The sequence below is a fragment of the Acipenser ruthenus genome, chromosome 2 (genome assembly GCF_902713425.1).
Source record: "Acipenser ruthenus chromosome 2, fAciRut3.2 maternal haplotype, whole genome shotgun sequence".
NCBI classification, from domain to species: domain Eukaryota; kingdom Metazoa; phylum Chordata; class Actinopteri; order Acipenseriformes; family Acipenseridae; genus Acipenser; species Acipenser ruthenus.
Genome location: NC_081190.1, coordinates 11,827,226 through 11,844,750, shown reverse-complemented (window position 1 = coordinate 11,844,750; position 17,525 = coordinate 11,827,226). Strand labels below are relative to the sequence as shown.

At 38.0% G+C, this 17,525-nt stretch overlaps 1 protein-coding gene across 2 annotated transcripts; it reads right to left on the bottom strand.

Moving 5' to 3' along the window:
• Window positions 1–3,572: 3,572 nt before the first annotated feature.
• Window positions 3,573–10,122, bottom strand: LOC117403607 (follistatin-A). Of its 2 annotated transcripts, none has more exons than XM_034005836.3 (6): window positions 9,626–10,122; window positions 7,665–7,856; window positions 7,002–7,220; window positions 6,436–6,660; window positions 5,822–6,052; window positions 3,573–4,755 (listed from the first exon to the last, which is right to left on the bottom strand). In XM_034005836.3, exons 1-6 carry the CDS (start codon window positions 9,708–9,710, stop codon window positions 4,733–4,735), a joined length of 975 nt encoding a protein of 324 aa, XP_033861727.1. In that variant the 5' UTR covers window positions 9,711–10,122; the 3' UTR covers window positions 3,573–4,732. The 2 variants fall into 2 exon arrangements, with proteins under 2 accessions (XP_033861727.1, XP_033861726.1); XM_034005835.3 differs by having other exon boundaries at window positions 3,573–4,732; window positions 9,626–10,115.
• Between the last annotated feature and the right edge of the window lie 7,403 nt (window positions 10,123–17,525).

Below are 17,525 nucleotides of genomic sequence, written 5' to 3'. Positions count from 1 at the left end.
GCTACAAACCAACCAAAGTTGATTTTAGAACCAAAGTCGAACACCAAATTGAGATCCCACAGCCCAGCAATGAGTCAGACAACCTCTTCTCTAGCTCTGCTGATAGTGAGGATGAAGAGGATACGTATATCGTAGGACGTTTTGTCATCATCAGGTATGATGGTCAGCTATAAGTAGGCCAGATAACAAAGATCCTTGATGATGAAGTAGAGGTGAATTGCGTGGTGCAGCTTGGGAAGAAAAATGCATTTGTCTGGCCTGAGAGACCAGATTATACATGCTACAGTTTACACAATATTTTAAGCAAAATATCAGAGCCAGGGCCATCCTGTCGCTCTGCCAAGCTTACAAACGTTGATTGGGTACTGTTCAATCAAATATGTATCAAGTGAGACCTCATCGTGGTCTAGAAATGTAATAATGCCTTCTTTTAGACCTTCAGATAGGATGTTTATAGTTTTTTAAGAAATTAATTAAATAAATGATCTTGTTTGTTGTTTCTTATTTACCCGGTACTGATATTCAAAATCCATTGCACTTGATATCAAATAGTTGTTCCAACAGAAGAAAATGTTCTGGTTTTTATAGGTGATTTGTTTCTTGTGTTGTTCTGAAAACATGTTGTAATCAAATGTTGAATACATTGATGTTAAACTGTCAAAAAACACAATTCTCTTTATGGTACGTCCTTTGGTGTGACATTGGGCAGCAGTGTGGAGTAGTGGTTAGGGCTCTGGACTCTTGACTGGAGGGTTGTGGGTTCAATCCCCAGTGGGGGACACTGCTGTTGTACCCTTGAGCAAGGTACTTTACCTAGATTGCTCCAGTAAAAACCCAACTGTATAAATGGGTAATTGTATGTAAAAATAATGTGATATCTGTATACTGTGAAATAATGTATAATGTGATATGTTGTAACAATTGTAAGTCGCCCTGGATAAGGGCGTCTGCTAAGAAATAAATAATAATAATAATTATGTCCTTTGGCGTGACAGTCAAAAAGGGCTCACAAACCATGTATATTGTCAAATGAGTCACCTGGTTGGTTGACAGATATGTACAATTGAATATTATCCAAACATACTGATGATTTCTTGGATGTATGAAGAGTTTGCCAGAAATTATCTGACGAAAAAGCACCTGTGCTTGAATATTATACTCCAAAAAACAAGCTTCTTTCCCTAAATTGAAATTAAAATTAAAATATATATGGAAAATGTACCCAATACAAACTGACAATCATCACCATTCTACTAATATTACATACGTATCGCTCTTTTAATCAAAAAATGGTGCTGTCACAGCAGAGGACAAAGTCATGGCTATGATAAATGAAAATCTTCAAAAAATAGGAATTTCATGAAAATTAAACTGGAACAAATATATTTTCATGACGTATAGACTCTATACCATGTCACTCAATGTGTTTTCTTATCAATTTAAAAAATATGTATTATTTTGGTTTTGAAACCTTTATTTGGCAAGTGCCCGGGTATAGTATCCAAAGCAGTGGGCTCGTACCTCTAGAGCCTGTATTGCTTCAGTAAAATATTTACTGAACACCTAGTGTACAAGACGGTGTAAGAGAAGTGCTATGGCAGAATACTTTGAATTTCGAAAACTGAGCACCGTCCGTCCCTCCCCACTCCAGCTCGTGTTATACAGAGGCAAACCTTTAATTTCTTCATTTGTCATCTCGACAGAAAAGCGTTGTAAGTGGTATAGCCTAAGCTGTATTTAAAGAAATGTCTCGAAACCCCTCTGCGGTTTAGGATTTTCTTGTTAAATGCCCAGACAACCAACAAAAAAAAGCTGAATGCAAACTGTGCAAGCGACTCGTATCATGGAGTCATAACCAATCTGTGGGGTCACTTGACAAGCGTAAGTTCAGTAGTAGTATTAATATTTTTAGCAGTAGTAAAATGTGACTGATAACCTGCTTGGAATGGTGACTGTTAAATAAAGCTTTGTCCGCTGCAGTTGGTGCTGCTGCAGTGCAAGCTTACTGTATAGATTGCAAGCAGGCTCAATTACGTGTAAATAAACAACGTGTATTTTATTTTATTTTATTTTTTTAATTATAAAAACATGATTATTGTTCTATATAGCGTATTTTTTAAACTACCTGTGAATGTTTTATTCCATATGGATTACCTGTAAATAGGGTTGCCACCTGGCCCTCTATTTCCGGAACACTGCGAGACAGAACAGGATTTTGAAGTTGCCTTTAAACTGAGGGAAATCAACACGTGAACTGAGAGCTAAACCTTTGCTAAATTGATTCTGTTGATTAATTATCTCAAGGCAGCATGACAATAGAATAATAGGTTTTAACAAATTAAATAAATAAATAAGTACCATCATCAATATTTATTTATTTTATTAATAGTTTTAAAAATATATATTTTAAAGTTTCTTTATAGTTTCTAATAGCATATCACCTTCTCGAGCTCAAATCATTAATTCCTGACGTCAAACAGCATGAACACCTGATCAGTGTTACTATTTAATTGGGAGAGTCAGTGTAAATTAGGGCTATATATTACTAATTAACATGATATAAATAGCAACTTTTTAAAGATTGAGAACTGAAATGCTAATTTTCCAAAATAAAAAAGTATCTTGGATAAACCTACACACGTTTATTCAAGATGCTTTTTTTATTTTGTAAGATTTGTATTATCACAATGATTCGGATAATTAAGAAGCAGTATAAATTAAGCAAGTGTTTATTGCTCAATTCACGTGTTTATTTCTTTCAGTTTAAGGGCAACTTAAAAACCCTGTCCCGTCCAAAAGTGTTCCAGAATTATGGAGCCAGGTGGCAACCCTAGCTGTGAAATAATAGGATTTTCAATCAAATATAAACAATTTCTAATATTGCACTGTCCGCACAGGGATCCCTCTGGGGGTGAATGTTCTTTCTCTCATCCTCCACGGTGAGTTCAGAGTGTCTTGTTTGTAAGTCTTGTCCTGGCCCTTACTCGTCTCAAGCTGCCCAGCAGCCAGAGGATGCTGCCTGACCTGTCCAGCCTGTCCTATGTCTAACACTATCGTCACTCAAGCACTCACATGCTTCAAGCTCGCTGCCTCTCATGCCTTTCCTTACTCTCAAGCCCTCGTAGACGCCCAGTGAATTGTATAGTGACATGCCCTTTAATTTAAGTGAAGAAGCTACATTTCCACAGATAGACTTCCTGTGGTCTCAGGGTATATAGGTGTGATTGGAAGCACAGGTCCTGTGGACACAGGGGTCCCACTCTAGCCAGTGTGTGCCCTTGCTGTATGCTCTGCTCTGCCGGCAGTATGGGTCCTTTATGCTAATGATCCCAGATCACACAAGGCTGGTGGTCTGAAAGGATCTATAAAACTCTCACTTAAAGTGGGCCAGTATAGAAGAGAACAGATCTTCAGTGTCCCGTCTCCCACACCATGGATTTGACCTGTAACTATTTTCTTTAATGCCTGAACTGTCTCATTTCTCTTAGATAAGGCAATAAATTATGATTATCAAGTGTTTTTATTCATTCATTTATTTATTTATTTGATTTGAAAAACTCCACAACAAAGCATTAGGGAAAATTCCATTTTTTATTGTTTCACTCATCATATCTGTACAAATACCATTATAACTTTTTATATACATTTGACATTTACATAAAAAAATACAAAACTATATATTTATAACTGAATTTGTATTTAACTTTTCATGGTTGAAAATAAAAAAATGCAACAATAAAAAAAAATGTCTTGCAAAAAACAAAGAAAATAAAGAGAGAAAAGCTAATTGATGTACTGATACAATGTTGATGCGGTACATTTCACACGAAGACACCGTACATTGGCTAAACCAGTTTTTATGCAGTTGAATTCAATAATAAAAGAAATATCCTAAACAAACTGTAAACTCCCCGACAACCTGAGCATATTGATCTGGGGAGATATCTGCAATGCTGTTACATTGACTTCTGCATGTCCTGACGTGTTCGGAACAAGTTACACACCATGCTGCTTCTAGACTGTGTTCAAAGAAACAATAGTCTGTTTTCAAGAAAAGAAATCCTCTCAATGTCACTGTGGTGAACCACACACGTGTGCAGAACCATTAGCAGAGGACCTTTGGTCTGTAATAATGATTCCCTAGTTGTAAACGAAACCTGAAGAATTTTATGTACATGAATGCGTAGCGGATTTGCAATAAATAAACACACAGACTAACATGCAATGCTGTGAGAAATAAACACCTGTGCTACAGAAAGAAAATGCCAGGAATAAGCAGATTTGTACAGCCATAGGAATGCAATGTACAGCTTGCAGAAGAAATCTACTTTACATGGTAGCAAACTACCGGTACCTCACAATAAATAACACTGCTCTTCTTTGGACCAATATATATCTAAAAAAAATAAAAAAGAAAGGAAACAAGAACAAAACCACCAAATTACAAAACAAAAACAAGGTATATAGTCAGCCAGACATTTTGAAATGTATAAATTATAAACCACGACACTGTATAAATAAACATCTAGCAGACTCAACTATATGTGTACTTCTTTCTTTTTGTGTGAAATAAATAAGTGTACACTTATTTACAGTATGGACAGGAGTCCTTGCCCTAGGGCTGCTCCCACAGTCCCACTGCTTTACCAGTCCAGTAATGGAGATATATGCAGAGAAGTCATGTAGTCCTGGTCTTCGTCTTCCTCCTCTTCCTCCTGGTCTTCAGTAATGGCTATATGGGGGAATACACGGGAGCTGTTGTATAAATAAGGATCACAACAGCGCAGAAGCTCAGTGCATGTTTTCAAAGCCCTCTGGACAGCCACAATGTAGCCTTGTGTTTCTACAGGACTTGGCAGTCAGTGATGCTCTGTGGCATCTGCTGTTATGCAATGAGATTTACATAATCTAATAAGTCAGAAGTGCAGACATAGAGAGATGCGAAGGTTCAATGGCTCAGATTCCTGAAAGCACACACAACATGCTCTTGTGGTCTAGGTATACTGTATTTGAGATTCCTTCCTTAGCGGTATTTCTGCGCACACTAACTGCAACAGGGCTGAGATGCATCCCTGGCCCATCCTGACTGTTTCTGCCAGTGCACACATGGGACGGGGGGCGGGGAGAAGTATTTCTACATGACGTTCACAAAGACAACTGACAAAAGCAAAACAGTAAAACATATAGGCAGTCCCTCATAAATAATCCACTGGCTCAGTTTATTTACAGCAATAAATCTGCAGACACTTACTCATTTGTTTAATCTTGCAAACTGTAAAAAGCAGCTCCTTTCACAAATATAATATGAAACACACACACACACACACACACACACATATATATATATATATATAGGCTTATTTGTGAATTTGAAAGCAGACATTAGCATCAGCTCATTGCAAAATGATTGATTCCAGCCATCAGCAATACGATACAGGATTAAAGCAGAGAAGCAACATGATTCTAGTATTTCCAAGCTGTAAGTGTGGAGCCACAATGCAAACGCTTTGTGCCTTGCTAGATTCAAACATTACCACTATTAAGCGCAGTTTCATGCTGGGACGATCACACCCACTTTTGGAATTCATATCTGAATTGCAGTAACTGGAAAGTTAGTCTTCCAATATCCTTGTTAGTTATGTGAAGGGAATTAGGAACCCAGCAGCTCCCAAAGATGAGTTTTTGCTTCTATTTAGTTTGGCAGGAAATGCATCTTTATTAAAGCCAGCCGCATGTGACAGAAATTCCCATTCCCACTCCTTAATCTGCACGGGATTGCTGAGAGAGTACGGAAGTGTCTTTCACCTAAGGATTTACTTACAGTTGCAAGATCCCGAATGCTTCACTTCCAGCAGTACTCCCAGAGAGCAAGCTGCTTGTTTCATGGCACACTCGCTGGGGTAAGTGGTGTTATCACTGGCACAGACTGCGTCGTCTGATCTGCTCTCAGGACACACCTCATCACAGAGTGAACATCTCCCTCTGCTCATCCTTGCATCCCACAGACACGTCTTCCCACTGTGACACTGGATATCCTCACAGGACTTCGCTTCTGAAAAACACATGGGATTTATTTATCCTGGCTATTCCTTTTTTGGACAGTAAAAAGGTACCTGGTGGGTATTGAAGTACGCAATACCTGTAATACAATTGCACTGTACGGCTTGACAAATATCATCGTCTCCAACTGACAAGGCACTCCACCCTTACAAACTGAACCTGGACATTGTGTTGCATATAAAAATAATATTGCAGCTAAGTTAGGAAAGCCTTTCAAATGCATCAGCAAACATAGAAATATGAACCCAGAAATAACGTACTAGTAAAATGACAGCTTCTAAAATAAACAGTGGTTTGGGAGGGGCGAATTGGGTTCATTCAAGATACATAGACACGGTGGTAACAGTTAAGCATTATTTAAAAAGAAACACTTACTTATACACTTTCCCTCGTATGCCACTCCTATCGACCTGCCTAACAGACAGGTAGCCCTCCTCAGGTGGCATGCGCTTGAGTAAATAATTCCGTCGTTTCCGCACAGGTACTGTTCAGGTAAAGTTGGTTCTGGACAAATCCGATTGCACGTCACGCAGTAGGCATTATTGGTCTGGTCCACTACACAAGTGGAACTGCCCGGACAGAGAACATCCCGGCAGGTTTCTGAAAGAAAGAAAAATAGACATATAACAAACTTCACTTGTTTTATTTACCCTAAATCTACCGGGTTTATCTTGTCAGTAGTGACCATTGTAGCCTACTTTGTAACTTCCTACTTCAACAAGCGAACTGTGGCTATGCCAAGCAGGAAACGGGTTTCTTTACTTTGTATCTTGGATATGAATGTATTTACAAGAATCAAACAGCAAAACGATTCTCATCATTACAAAGAATCACATTATTGGATGGTTATTTGAATACATTTCAACTCAAGCCAACAAACGAAAACTGCTGTAGTGCTGATCAACAACGTAAGTACAAACTCAGAGAAAACATGCACTTACTTTTGCATTTGCCCTGGTATTGAACTTCAAGGTCTGGGTGCCCTTTGCATCTGGCCTTCAGCAAGGCGCACTCGTCTTTGTAGGTCTTCCCATCGGACCCACACACAGGCCCCTTCCAAGTAACGTTGGAGCAGTCGGGTGCGCAGGCGCAGCGAGGTTTGTTCCTCTTGTTCATTTTGCACCTTTTGCCTAAACCGCAGTCTACGTTGTCGCAGGTTTCTGTTAAAAAAAACAATAAAAGAGTTTGGAATGTATATAGTATCGTGCAAGGGGGAAGGCAGCAGCAGGGCTGGTAGGTGACATAATCACACACGAAGACATAAGCCCGATATACGCTCCTTCCAAAAGAGCCGGCTCTTTTGTACAGCGGTATGGGCGCTATGCTTTAGTGGGAGAGGTCTCAAGATCGCCACTATATATATATATATATATATATATATATATATATATATATATATATATATATATATATAAATTAAAACCATTAAAAATAGGTCATTGCTGCATTATACCCAATTGAGGAAGGAAGCAAACCAATGAAGCAACTTCCTGCAATGTTAAGAAATATCCATTCATTTATATTCAGTTGTTATCATTTACAAATGCATCATATAGTAAAATGAACACTTGCATTTCAATAAAAAGATGAAAGCAGCAGCCTACCTTTGCATGGTGTACAATGTGGGGCTCCACCATTGAAGATCATCCACCTAAAAAGCGTACTGTTCGGCACGTCTTCCTCGGTCCAGGACGTTCCCAGCCTCCCGCTTCCGCAACATTCTTCCCGGCTCAGCCCAGTCATGTATAGAACCTGACACCTTCCGTTTTTGCCCTGTTGTAGCCAGCAATTACCAGCTGCAAAAAAATAAATACATAAAAAAGAGTCGTATTAATGTGTGTGGCCAGTGCCACAGACACAACACATGCAGCCTGTATTGGCTTATGCTAGATTGTTTACCCTCGGTATTGTGTCTGAATTTGTAACGTGATTAAACTGTTTGAACACTTGTGATCCCAGTACAATGATCTATCAACAGCCGTTTCCCACAACCCATGTAAACGCGCTGCTCGCGTGCATGTGTACAGACAGTTCGGAATACTTTCGATCGCCAAAGCATCGCTGGATGCCAAGTGTTTTATACACAGAAGAGCTGGCTACATTTAGCGAGAAGGTGGTTATCTTTTAATTCATTTTAACTGAATTCACAAACTAAACGAATTAGTACAGCAAGTCAACAACAACAACCCGGTGTAATACTGTGGGAAACACACGTCCTTTCAACACCGTGGTGTAAATAATAATAATAATAATAATAATAATAATAATAATAATAATAATAATAATAATAATAATAAATAATAACACACGCGGAGAGTCATTATCAATAAATACAGTGGCTGTAAAGTGCTATTCATTTGAACATAATAAGTAGTATAGGGCAGGCTACAGTGTTGGTTTTTAAAACATGCTTTTCTTTGTTATCTCTGATGTGTAAACAGCCGTTAAAGAAAGCAGACAGTCGGGTTTATTTCAATTCTTGGGAAGATGAACTTCCGCGCACCAATGCATCTATGCTAGTCCGGCGACGCACTTATTTAACAGGACTAGATTCCCCGAGTCACGCAATGTTTATATTTATTTTACAGTGTTTCTGGAGAATTCACCGACCAGCTTGAGTCACAGTTACATCTGTATCCAAAAGTATGAGGGTGATTCTTCCTAACACTGCCTATTAGTATTGCGAATTTGCAAGTTCAGTGGCAACTCATTATGTACAGATACAATGCTGTGCCACGTATGATACTCTATTCGCTAAAAGAGACCTAAACAGAAAACCTATGTACACAATGAGCCCCAAAAAGCGGGTTATTAAAAAAGCGCAACACTGTAATATGGCTGCTGGTATAATGTCTGGCACAGAGTCCAGAAGACAGACAATCACGTGTTGTGTGTCCAGCATTCATTAATTGCACTATATCACTGTTGTCCTCGAGCTAATACCCCGGCACGTAATTGTATCCCCTGCTCTAAGGCGTGTAAATGATCAATGCATTCAATCCAGACCCCTCGAAAGTTTGTCAGTGTTTAATCAACAGCATTCGCAGTGCCAATGTTTTGTTGATAAAATAAACGGGACACAGATTTATAGCATCGAGGTAGTAGCTTCTACAGATAATGTAATACATTTAAAGTAAAAGCAAGCATCCAGAAATTCCATCTAACAAACTTTTAAAATAAAACAGCGCGGCATTACATTATAATACATATTATTATGAATTATTAATTAGCCATTCTTTATTATAATACATATACACTATACTTAATAAATGAATAAATAAATAAACAAATAAAAAGATACCCATCTTAATACACTGCTAAACAGATATTTAAAAAGTAGCCATGCTTTAATCCGAACCCTGAACAGCAGGTACTACATAGTCCTGTTAGATCTTTGAAGGCAAGCTGTCATTCTGCTGAGACACTCGTAGCACTTAAAAAGAAATTAAAAAGCCATAAAAATTGAAAATGTAATATATATATATATATATATATATATATATATATATATATATATATATATATATATATATATATATATATATATATAAGCGTCCAGACTTACCCTGTGCTCTGTGATCTTCCATACAGTGAAAAAGCCAGATAAATAATAACAGCATGCCTGTGCGGAGCTGGTGTTGTTTAAGCATCCTTAGCGCGCGGTGCAGGCAAAGGGAACTGGAGCACTGATACAGGCAGCGGAAAAGCAATCTGCTTACGAGCGCTGTGTTCAATGAATGTCACTCTGTGAATGCAGCCTCTCTTTTTAAATCTATAAGGGGTCTCGGGCAGACTGTCTGTGGTGGGCGGTCTTCTAATCGGTGGGGGTGGGGAAAAGATTTTAAAAAAACAACAACAAAAGTTCTTTCAATCCAAATCAGGTGACATTTCCAGGCGAGACTTTCCCTCAAAATAATATAGCAGGAAACTATGTTCAGGACCCGGTCTGCGATGCGGGTGTCTGATTCAGTGCAATCAGTGAAAACACTCCCCAATGAAGGTCTACGATCTGCATATCTATATTTATCTTGATGAGATGTTACACTCAGTAAAAGCGTGATGCACACCTTCCCAAGATCAGTCGATTGCGGACCATTTGATGCGCGCGCGCGTTAATTCTGCCTCTTAACCATTGACAAAAATGCTCGCCTCAGGCTATCTTACCTCGAGTTTAATAACGCGCGTCATGTTACTTTTTATTTTAAGAAAAAGCAATTTAAGGGCGACAGACAAGAGATGATACGTGTTATAAGCTACAAAGTCCAGAAGTGCAATAATACTCCCATGATGATATATACGGGTAAGTCACTATTTCATAGAGAAACACAATCACATGTATTGATTACACGAGAAACGCGATTTCCCAACACATCTCTAAAATGAAGGAATATCTATTGTTTAAGTATCCCTCTATATTTGTTTACTGCACTACAGTATTTCCCAAGCCAGTAAGTGAATGTGTCTTTCAAATGTCAATGCAATTGCATTAGCCTACTGTAAGCGGTCTCGCCTTGCGTTAGCGGATTGCAACACCGAAAGGCATTACAGTACTGTGTTTCATTATGAAGCAGGTTTATTAAGAGTCGTCTGGCTTTTATTTACACAATGTAGGCGAGCGCTCATTCTTTACAACATACTTGGCAACGTGTGATGAAAACGAGGGGGCGGCATTTTTGTCATGTATAATTCTATTGACTTGGTGTTGTTTACTGAAATATCTCTTTAAATACCCTACCTCCCAAACTGAATGCGTAGATTCTAAATAATATATATCAGTATTAAAATAATAATAATAATAATAATAATAATAATAATAATAATAATAATAATACATACATACATACAAACATACATACATACCAATTGTTTTACTTTGGCAGGTCACCTCAAATCGTGGCTCTAATACTCCCCAGCTGCAAATAACTCGGCGATAACAGATATTTTTCCACCAACTGCTGAAGTTAGTGCTAATCTTTTAATAAAAGCGCTCTGTTACAATGAGGTCTGCCTGGGCAGACAATAATAGAGCCGGAATACAGGAGTGCTAATATTAGAATTGACAGTTGTTTGGGTTCTTCAGACCGCGTTTAATGCCACCCCCCGTCCCCCCTCCCCCATTTCACATTCAAAATAGACTTCAATGCAAAGTGTTGCATTACAGTAGTGCCTTTACATTAAGGCTGTGGTCACAGTGTTTGTTTCTTAACAAACACTGCAGACTATGTTCTATTTAAGCCTAAACCCACGTGTGACCTATTCATCAGATCACACACGCAACTGCTCGAGTTACTCCGGCTTGTGCATCTACGCGTGGTGGTTCTATTTCCAGAGCTTGATTCAATCTTCGAGTAAAATGTAATGTGCGGCTCCCTCTACCGGTAGACAGTGTACATTGCGTTTGCCTGTACAAAGCAAGACAGATATGCCAGCCATACTTCATTATGAATACAAATCAATTGTGTTTATACAGATTTGTTTTGTTTGTTTATTTGTTTCGTTAGTTTAAACATCTCCTTAGATCGCGTTTTTCTGTTCGTTTGGAATTGTGTGGGCAGATGTTAATGGTATTTTGTTAACAGCATAATCATCTTGCAAATATAATAAGTTTCAGTCATTTCGTATTATTTAGATTGGCAAGTAGGCGTTAGAAGCTGCAACATTCATCATTAAAATAATGGGGTCAGAAAGCGTTATTTTAACGGTGGGTAGTTTAATTTCTTTGTTCATGGTAAATGTAAATCGGGTTTAAGTGTTGCTGCATTATACAAATTGGGAATGTTTTTAGGAATAACCTACGTCATCTTAGTTCATTTTACTATGGCTGTTGTTGTTGTTGTTGTTGTTGAAACATATTCCATTCCTATGAAATCCCGCCCATTTAATCCTGCGCGATTTCCCATACTATTCAGATCATTCTATATGAAACACTAACCGCTGTATTGGATACATTACCAGTAATACTAAATACTACCTACAAACTACAATGCAAATACTGAAGACGAGTAAACAAACCAAATTGTACAAACTGTTGCTGTTATTTTGGATTTCACTAAAACACTCGAAAAAGTTGTCCTGTCTAATCCTACGAATTGTATTAGCTCTAACTAGTATTACTTGTTTTCTTAATATTCTTTTAAGGGGAAGACGAGGGACGGCATAAAGACACGATGTCAACCTGAATCTATTGAAAAAAACACTATTTATAAATATTATGTATCATACTCCTGATTGCTGTACACGTTACAACCACCATTTCATTAATTAATTCATCTTCTTTTACCAAGTGCCTCCCAACAGTTTCTATAAAACGACACCACAATAATTTACGGTTTATATATGCCCCATACCGGTATATATATATATATATATATATATATATATATATATATATATATATATATATATATATATAGTTTAATCTCAATGCATCATGCAGGCAAGTTTTCTGAGAGAAGTAACTCGTACCAGTGAATGTCCGTACTCAAGGGCTCCTGCAATCGAGTCGATTATACATTACAACGGCGTGCCCTACAGTGACACTGAAACCACAGACTCATAGCCAACACTGTACCCATGCAATGCTGCCTTCGAGGCGTGTGAGAAATACAGAGAAAGCTACATTGCCCAAGTCTTTAGCTCGTGGACACCCAAATGGAATTAACTTACTTTGCCAAATAGATCAACTAAAAAAATAAATCATTTGGTTGATGTTGCCACTATCACTTACTGATCGAGAATTAAAAAATGCCGCTGAATAGGCTTATACTATAGCAATAACATGGAGGACAGGCACGTTTGACAGTATTAATAAGAGTTTGTATTTAGGGTTATCATACGATTTTTTCCTAAGAAGCACATTTGTAATATAAGGGTTTGTGTGTGTAATATTTGTTATAACGTTTTAAATAGACGATTGTATATTGGTAGGCTATTCTGAATCTGTCTGAATTAAAATGTAGCCGTTCGGGATGTCCAGACTACATCAGTTGGTGTTTTGCTACATTACCCATCATTCGATATTGGTGTTTTTCTCTTTCTAATAACTGTGTTCCTTTTGTGTTTCTAAAACTAAAACTTCGGTGAAGAAAGACGAGCCATACAGAATAAACCATTCCAGCACTATGGAGAAGTGCTTTGATGAGGACTGTAAAATGCGATTTAAAAGCAAACACGGTCTCTGTTAATGCATTTCAAAAAGACCCGATTGAACCAAGAGTCTGATGATGGTGAACAGGTAAATCAATGTCTGAAGCAGTATTTCTAAACAATAAATACAACATGATAAACGATCTTAAACGATTATATATTTTTTTCTAAGGGTGCCCTCATAGTTCTCTTTTCAATACAACTATCACATACTCCTATAGTAGCACTACATATATGTCACACATACAAATACATCTGTGTGTTTCACCAACCAAATCTATCTGATTTAACTGTTACAAAGTAAACGAATCACATCATTACCAGCCAGCGTTCAGTAGATCTATTTCTTTAGCTTAAAAAAGAAGCCTTTTTGCTCAATTTAGATGCACGTTTTTATTGTCTTTGTTCCCAAACTCAAGATGTGCCTGCATCAACACATTCTTAAAAAGTTACTTTCATTTAATGTTTTTTGAAGACACACAACAACAAAGCAAAATAAATGTGAATTGAAATGGGTTCACTGAAATCTCCTTTCAGAAAACATTGTGCATATTTATCAAAGCAGTTAGTGTTAGTCCAATCCAGGGTGCAAGTGCAAATTGCTTTTTTTTTTGTAAAAGGAAAACACCATGTTATAAAACCAATTAAAAGTACTTAACAGTTCTGAATGAACATTGTGAGTGGTCCCTCAGCATTTATTTATGGATTGGCTTATTTATGTATTCATTGTATAGGACTGTAGAGATGTAACATCTTATGTACAAAGATATCCAGAAAGTTTGATTTTCATCGGCAATTATATATATATATATATATATATATATATATATATATATATATATATATATATATATATAATTTATTTTACAAAAAATGGTGCATTACACACACAGAAACAAAGCGGGCTCTGAAAAAAGGTAGCGAGTTCTAGATTCCAGTTGATTATATATATATATATATATATATATATATATATATTCAACATTTTTATTAAATAATGCACAGACATTTTTAACTTCAGTAGTAGGCGATAGAGATTGCAAGCAGGATAACCATTTTCAGAAGATAATATTTTCCACACAAAAAATACTTGGCTTATTTATAGATCTAGCCCATGTCCTGTCCACATCAACATGGAATATATCCTTAATGGAAACGAAACTTCAAAAATATGTTGCTTTTTTAATATCTTTTTATTATCAGCTTTTAGTATAGAACAGAAAAGAAAATAATGCTGAGGAAGTATACATAAGTAAGGATAAAATCATAAATAAATATATAAGTACATTCAATAAATCATAAGGAAATGATACAACAATACTCCATGACTCATGAGGAAAACAAAGAATAAATAAATAAAATAAGTAAATAATAATAAAAATAAAAATACATGTTTTTTAAATGGCAAAATAATTCAAGTGTGCAGCATGTAAACCTGAAAAAGAAAACAGTTCTGTATTTCTGACATCAAATATTGTAACATCGTCAAATAACTAGAAGGACTTTAAACACCTTATGAGTTAAAGTCTTGTAAATAGGACCTGATTGAAAACCACAAACAAGGTCTGTAAGGGTTATTCATTAGAGTTTGACTTCCTTTCAATTTAAAAGTGTTGCTATTTATCTAATGAATGTTTCTCTCTTATTTATTTATTTAACCAGACGATTTACCCATTGAGACGAAGCCTTGTTTACAAGGGGGTCCTAAAAAACAAACACAAAAGCACAAACACAATAAAAACACAAGCAGTTCAAACTTAATCAGCAGCACACAGAGATCAAAGAATAGAATAAACAAGAATGCATCTATTTGTTAATGTGGACTGAAGGAGAAGCATTGGCAGGAGGTTCTTGGCAATTTCGAAATGCGATCTTTAAAATTCAGAGAAAGAAAGCTTATCAAATTCCATCTTCATTCGATGTTTAAAACCAGAGAAAGAAAGCTTATCAAATTCCATCTTCATACTATGATGGAAGCAGTCTCCAGGAGTTGAAGATTCTCCTGTATAAGCACTGGAACAGCCAAACAGAATCCTGAGAGTGTGAACTACAGGCAGTGCTGGTCCTCTCTATCAGAGCATTGGAACAGCCAAACAGAATCCTGAGAGTGTGAACTACAGGTAGCGCTGGTCCTCTCTATCAGAGCACTGGAACAGCCAAACAGAATCCTGAGAGTGTGAACTACAGGCAGTGCTGGTCCTCTCTATCAGAGCACTGGAACAGCCAAACAGAATCCTGAGAGTGTGAACTACAGGCAGCGCTGGTCCTCTCTACCAGAGCATTGGAACAGCCAAACAGAATCCTGAGAGTGTGAACTACAGGTAGCGCTGGTCCTCTCTACCAGAGCATTGGAACAGCCAAACAGAATCCTGAGAGTGTGAACTACAGGTAGCGCTGGTCCTCTCTACCACAGCTTATTGCATACACAATGGTGTTTCAAAGCGGAACAAATCTGCCATATGGATCATACAAGAAATCAAATTCATGTGGAGACTGCTTACAAACAAGCTGGTCAATATTATCACCAAAATCTGAAACAGGGAATCACAAACTTTAACCTGCTTTTTAAAACATTATTCATTATTCAAAATAACAGAGCAAAGAGAGAAATAATCTGGAAATAATTGCTTTTGGGTATGATCAATTGTGATCAGTTTTGCTTTCTTGGTTAGTATGCAACCTGTGTTAAAGCCAAATATGGGTCCCATAGAAATTGTGAAGGAGCGCACGGTTCTCAATAGAACGAAAGTTATTTTCAAAGGGGGTTCCTACATCAAAAAGGCAGCTCAGCAGCAATCTAACTCACTTTGCAGATGTTCTTCATCTCCTTGTAAACACACCATTTGCATGAGACACTCATTTGTAACATGAAACAGATATGCAAATTGACCACCCCATTATAAGGATTGGGTATTATCTGATGATCGGTATTATGTTGTGTGAATCAGCTACTGCATGGCATTGTCTAGGCATGTGTGGAGTATTAGCCTCTTAAAGGCACCCCCTGGAACAGCTGAGCCCCAGTCTATAGACCAGGAGGAGGAGGGTAATCAGGTGCTGCTGCAGCGGGGTCCCGTTCTCTCTGGAAACACCAACCTGCGGCAATAGCAATAGCCCACACAAATCAAATGTGTTTCTGTGGTGTCTCTGTACACGACTGCCAGCACAATGAAGAGCAACCGTGCTTACAGAGTCACGGCTGAGGAAGGAACCAAAAATAATCCCATTTATTCTAACCACGAATAGAATGTAGCAACAAGACAAGACACAACAACAAACCTGCCTCACTCAACCTGAACAGGGAATACAGGTCAGCCCTCTGGGATAAACCCTAGAGACAAACATGCTGTAAGAAACCCAGCAGACAGGATCAGCTCTCTGGAATGAACCCTACACACATGCTATAAGAAACCCAGCAGACTGGATCAGCTCTCTGGAATGAACCCTACACACACATGCTGTAAGAAAATCAGTATGGTTTGGCAAGTATGGCAAGCTGGTTAAACATTCAATCCACAATTACACACCCTCCAATATATATATATTGTCATTTAAGATATTATGACAAGTTCATTTGCATGTGGCATATACATTTAGGATAATAAAATAAGCCAATGTGTGTTCGAGAGGTGTATTATTATTTGTATTGTATACATTTGTGTACATAATGTAGATCTTTTTTTTTTAATTTAGTCATTGCCAATTATTTTTTTATTATTTTCTCCCAATTTGGAATGGCCAATTATTTTTAGGCTCAGCTCACCGCTACCACCCCTGCGCTGACTTGGGAGGGCGAAGACCAACACACGCTGTCCTCCGAAGCGTGTGCCGTCAGCTGACGGTTTTTTTTTTTTCAAACTGCAGACTCACCATGCAGCCACCCAAGAGCTACAGCATCGGAGGACAACGCAACTCTCAGGCAGCTTACAGGCAAGCCCGCAGGCGCCTGGCCAGACTACAGGGGGTCGCTGGTGCGCGGTGAGCTGAAGACACCCTGGCCGACCTAACCCTCCCTCCACCCGGGCGGCGCTCGGCCAATTGAGCGCCACCCCCTGGAGGCTCCCGTCCTCGGTCGGCAAAGGAATAGCCTGGACACGAACTCGCTATGTCCAGACTATAGAGCGCATCCTGCACTCCACACGGAGCACCTTTACTGGATGCGCCACTCGGGAGCCCCATCATAATATAGATTTTTAAGCACATTTTTTATATATTCAGTGTTATTTCAGCAGTCCAGTTAATCTCCAAGAAGATCTACACTATGAACAAATGAAGCACAATATTCTCCACTCAATCAGTACAAAGATCACATGTAAAAT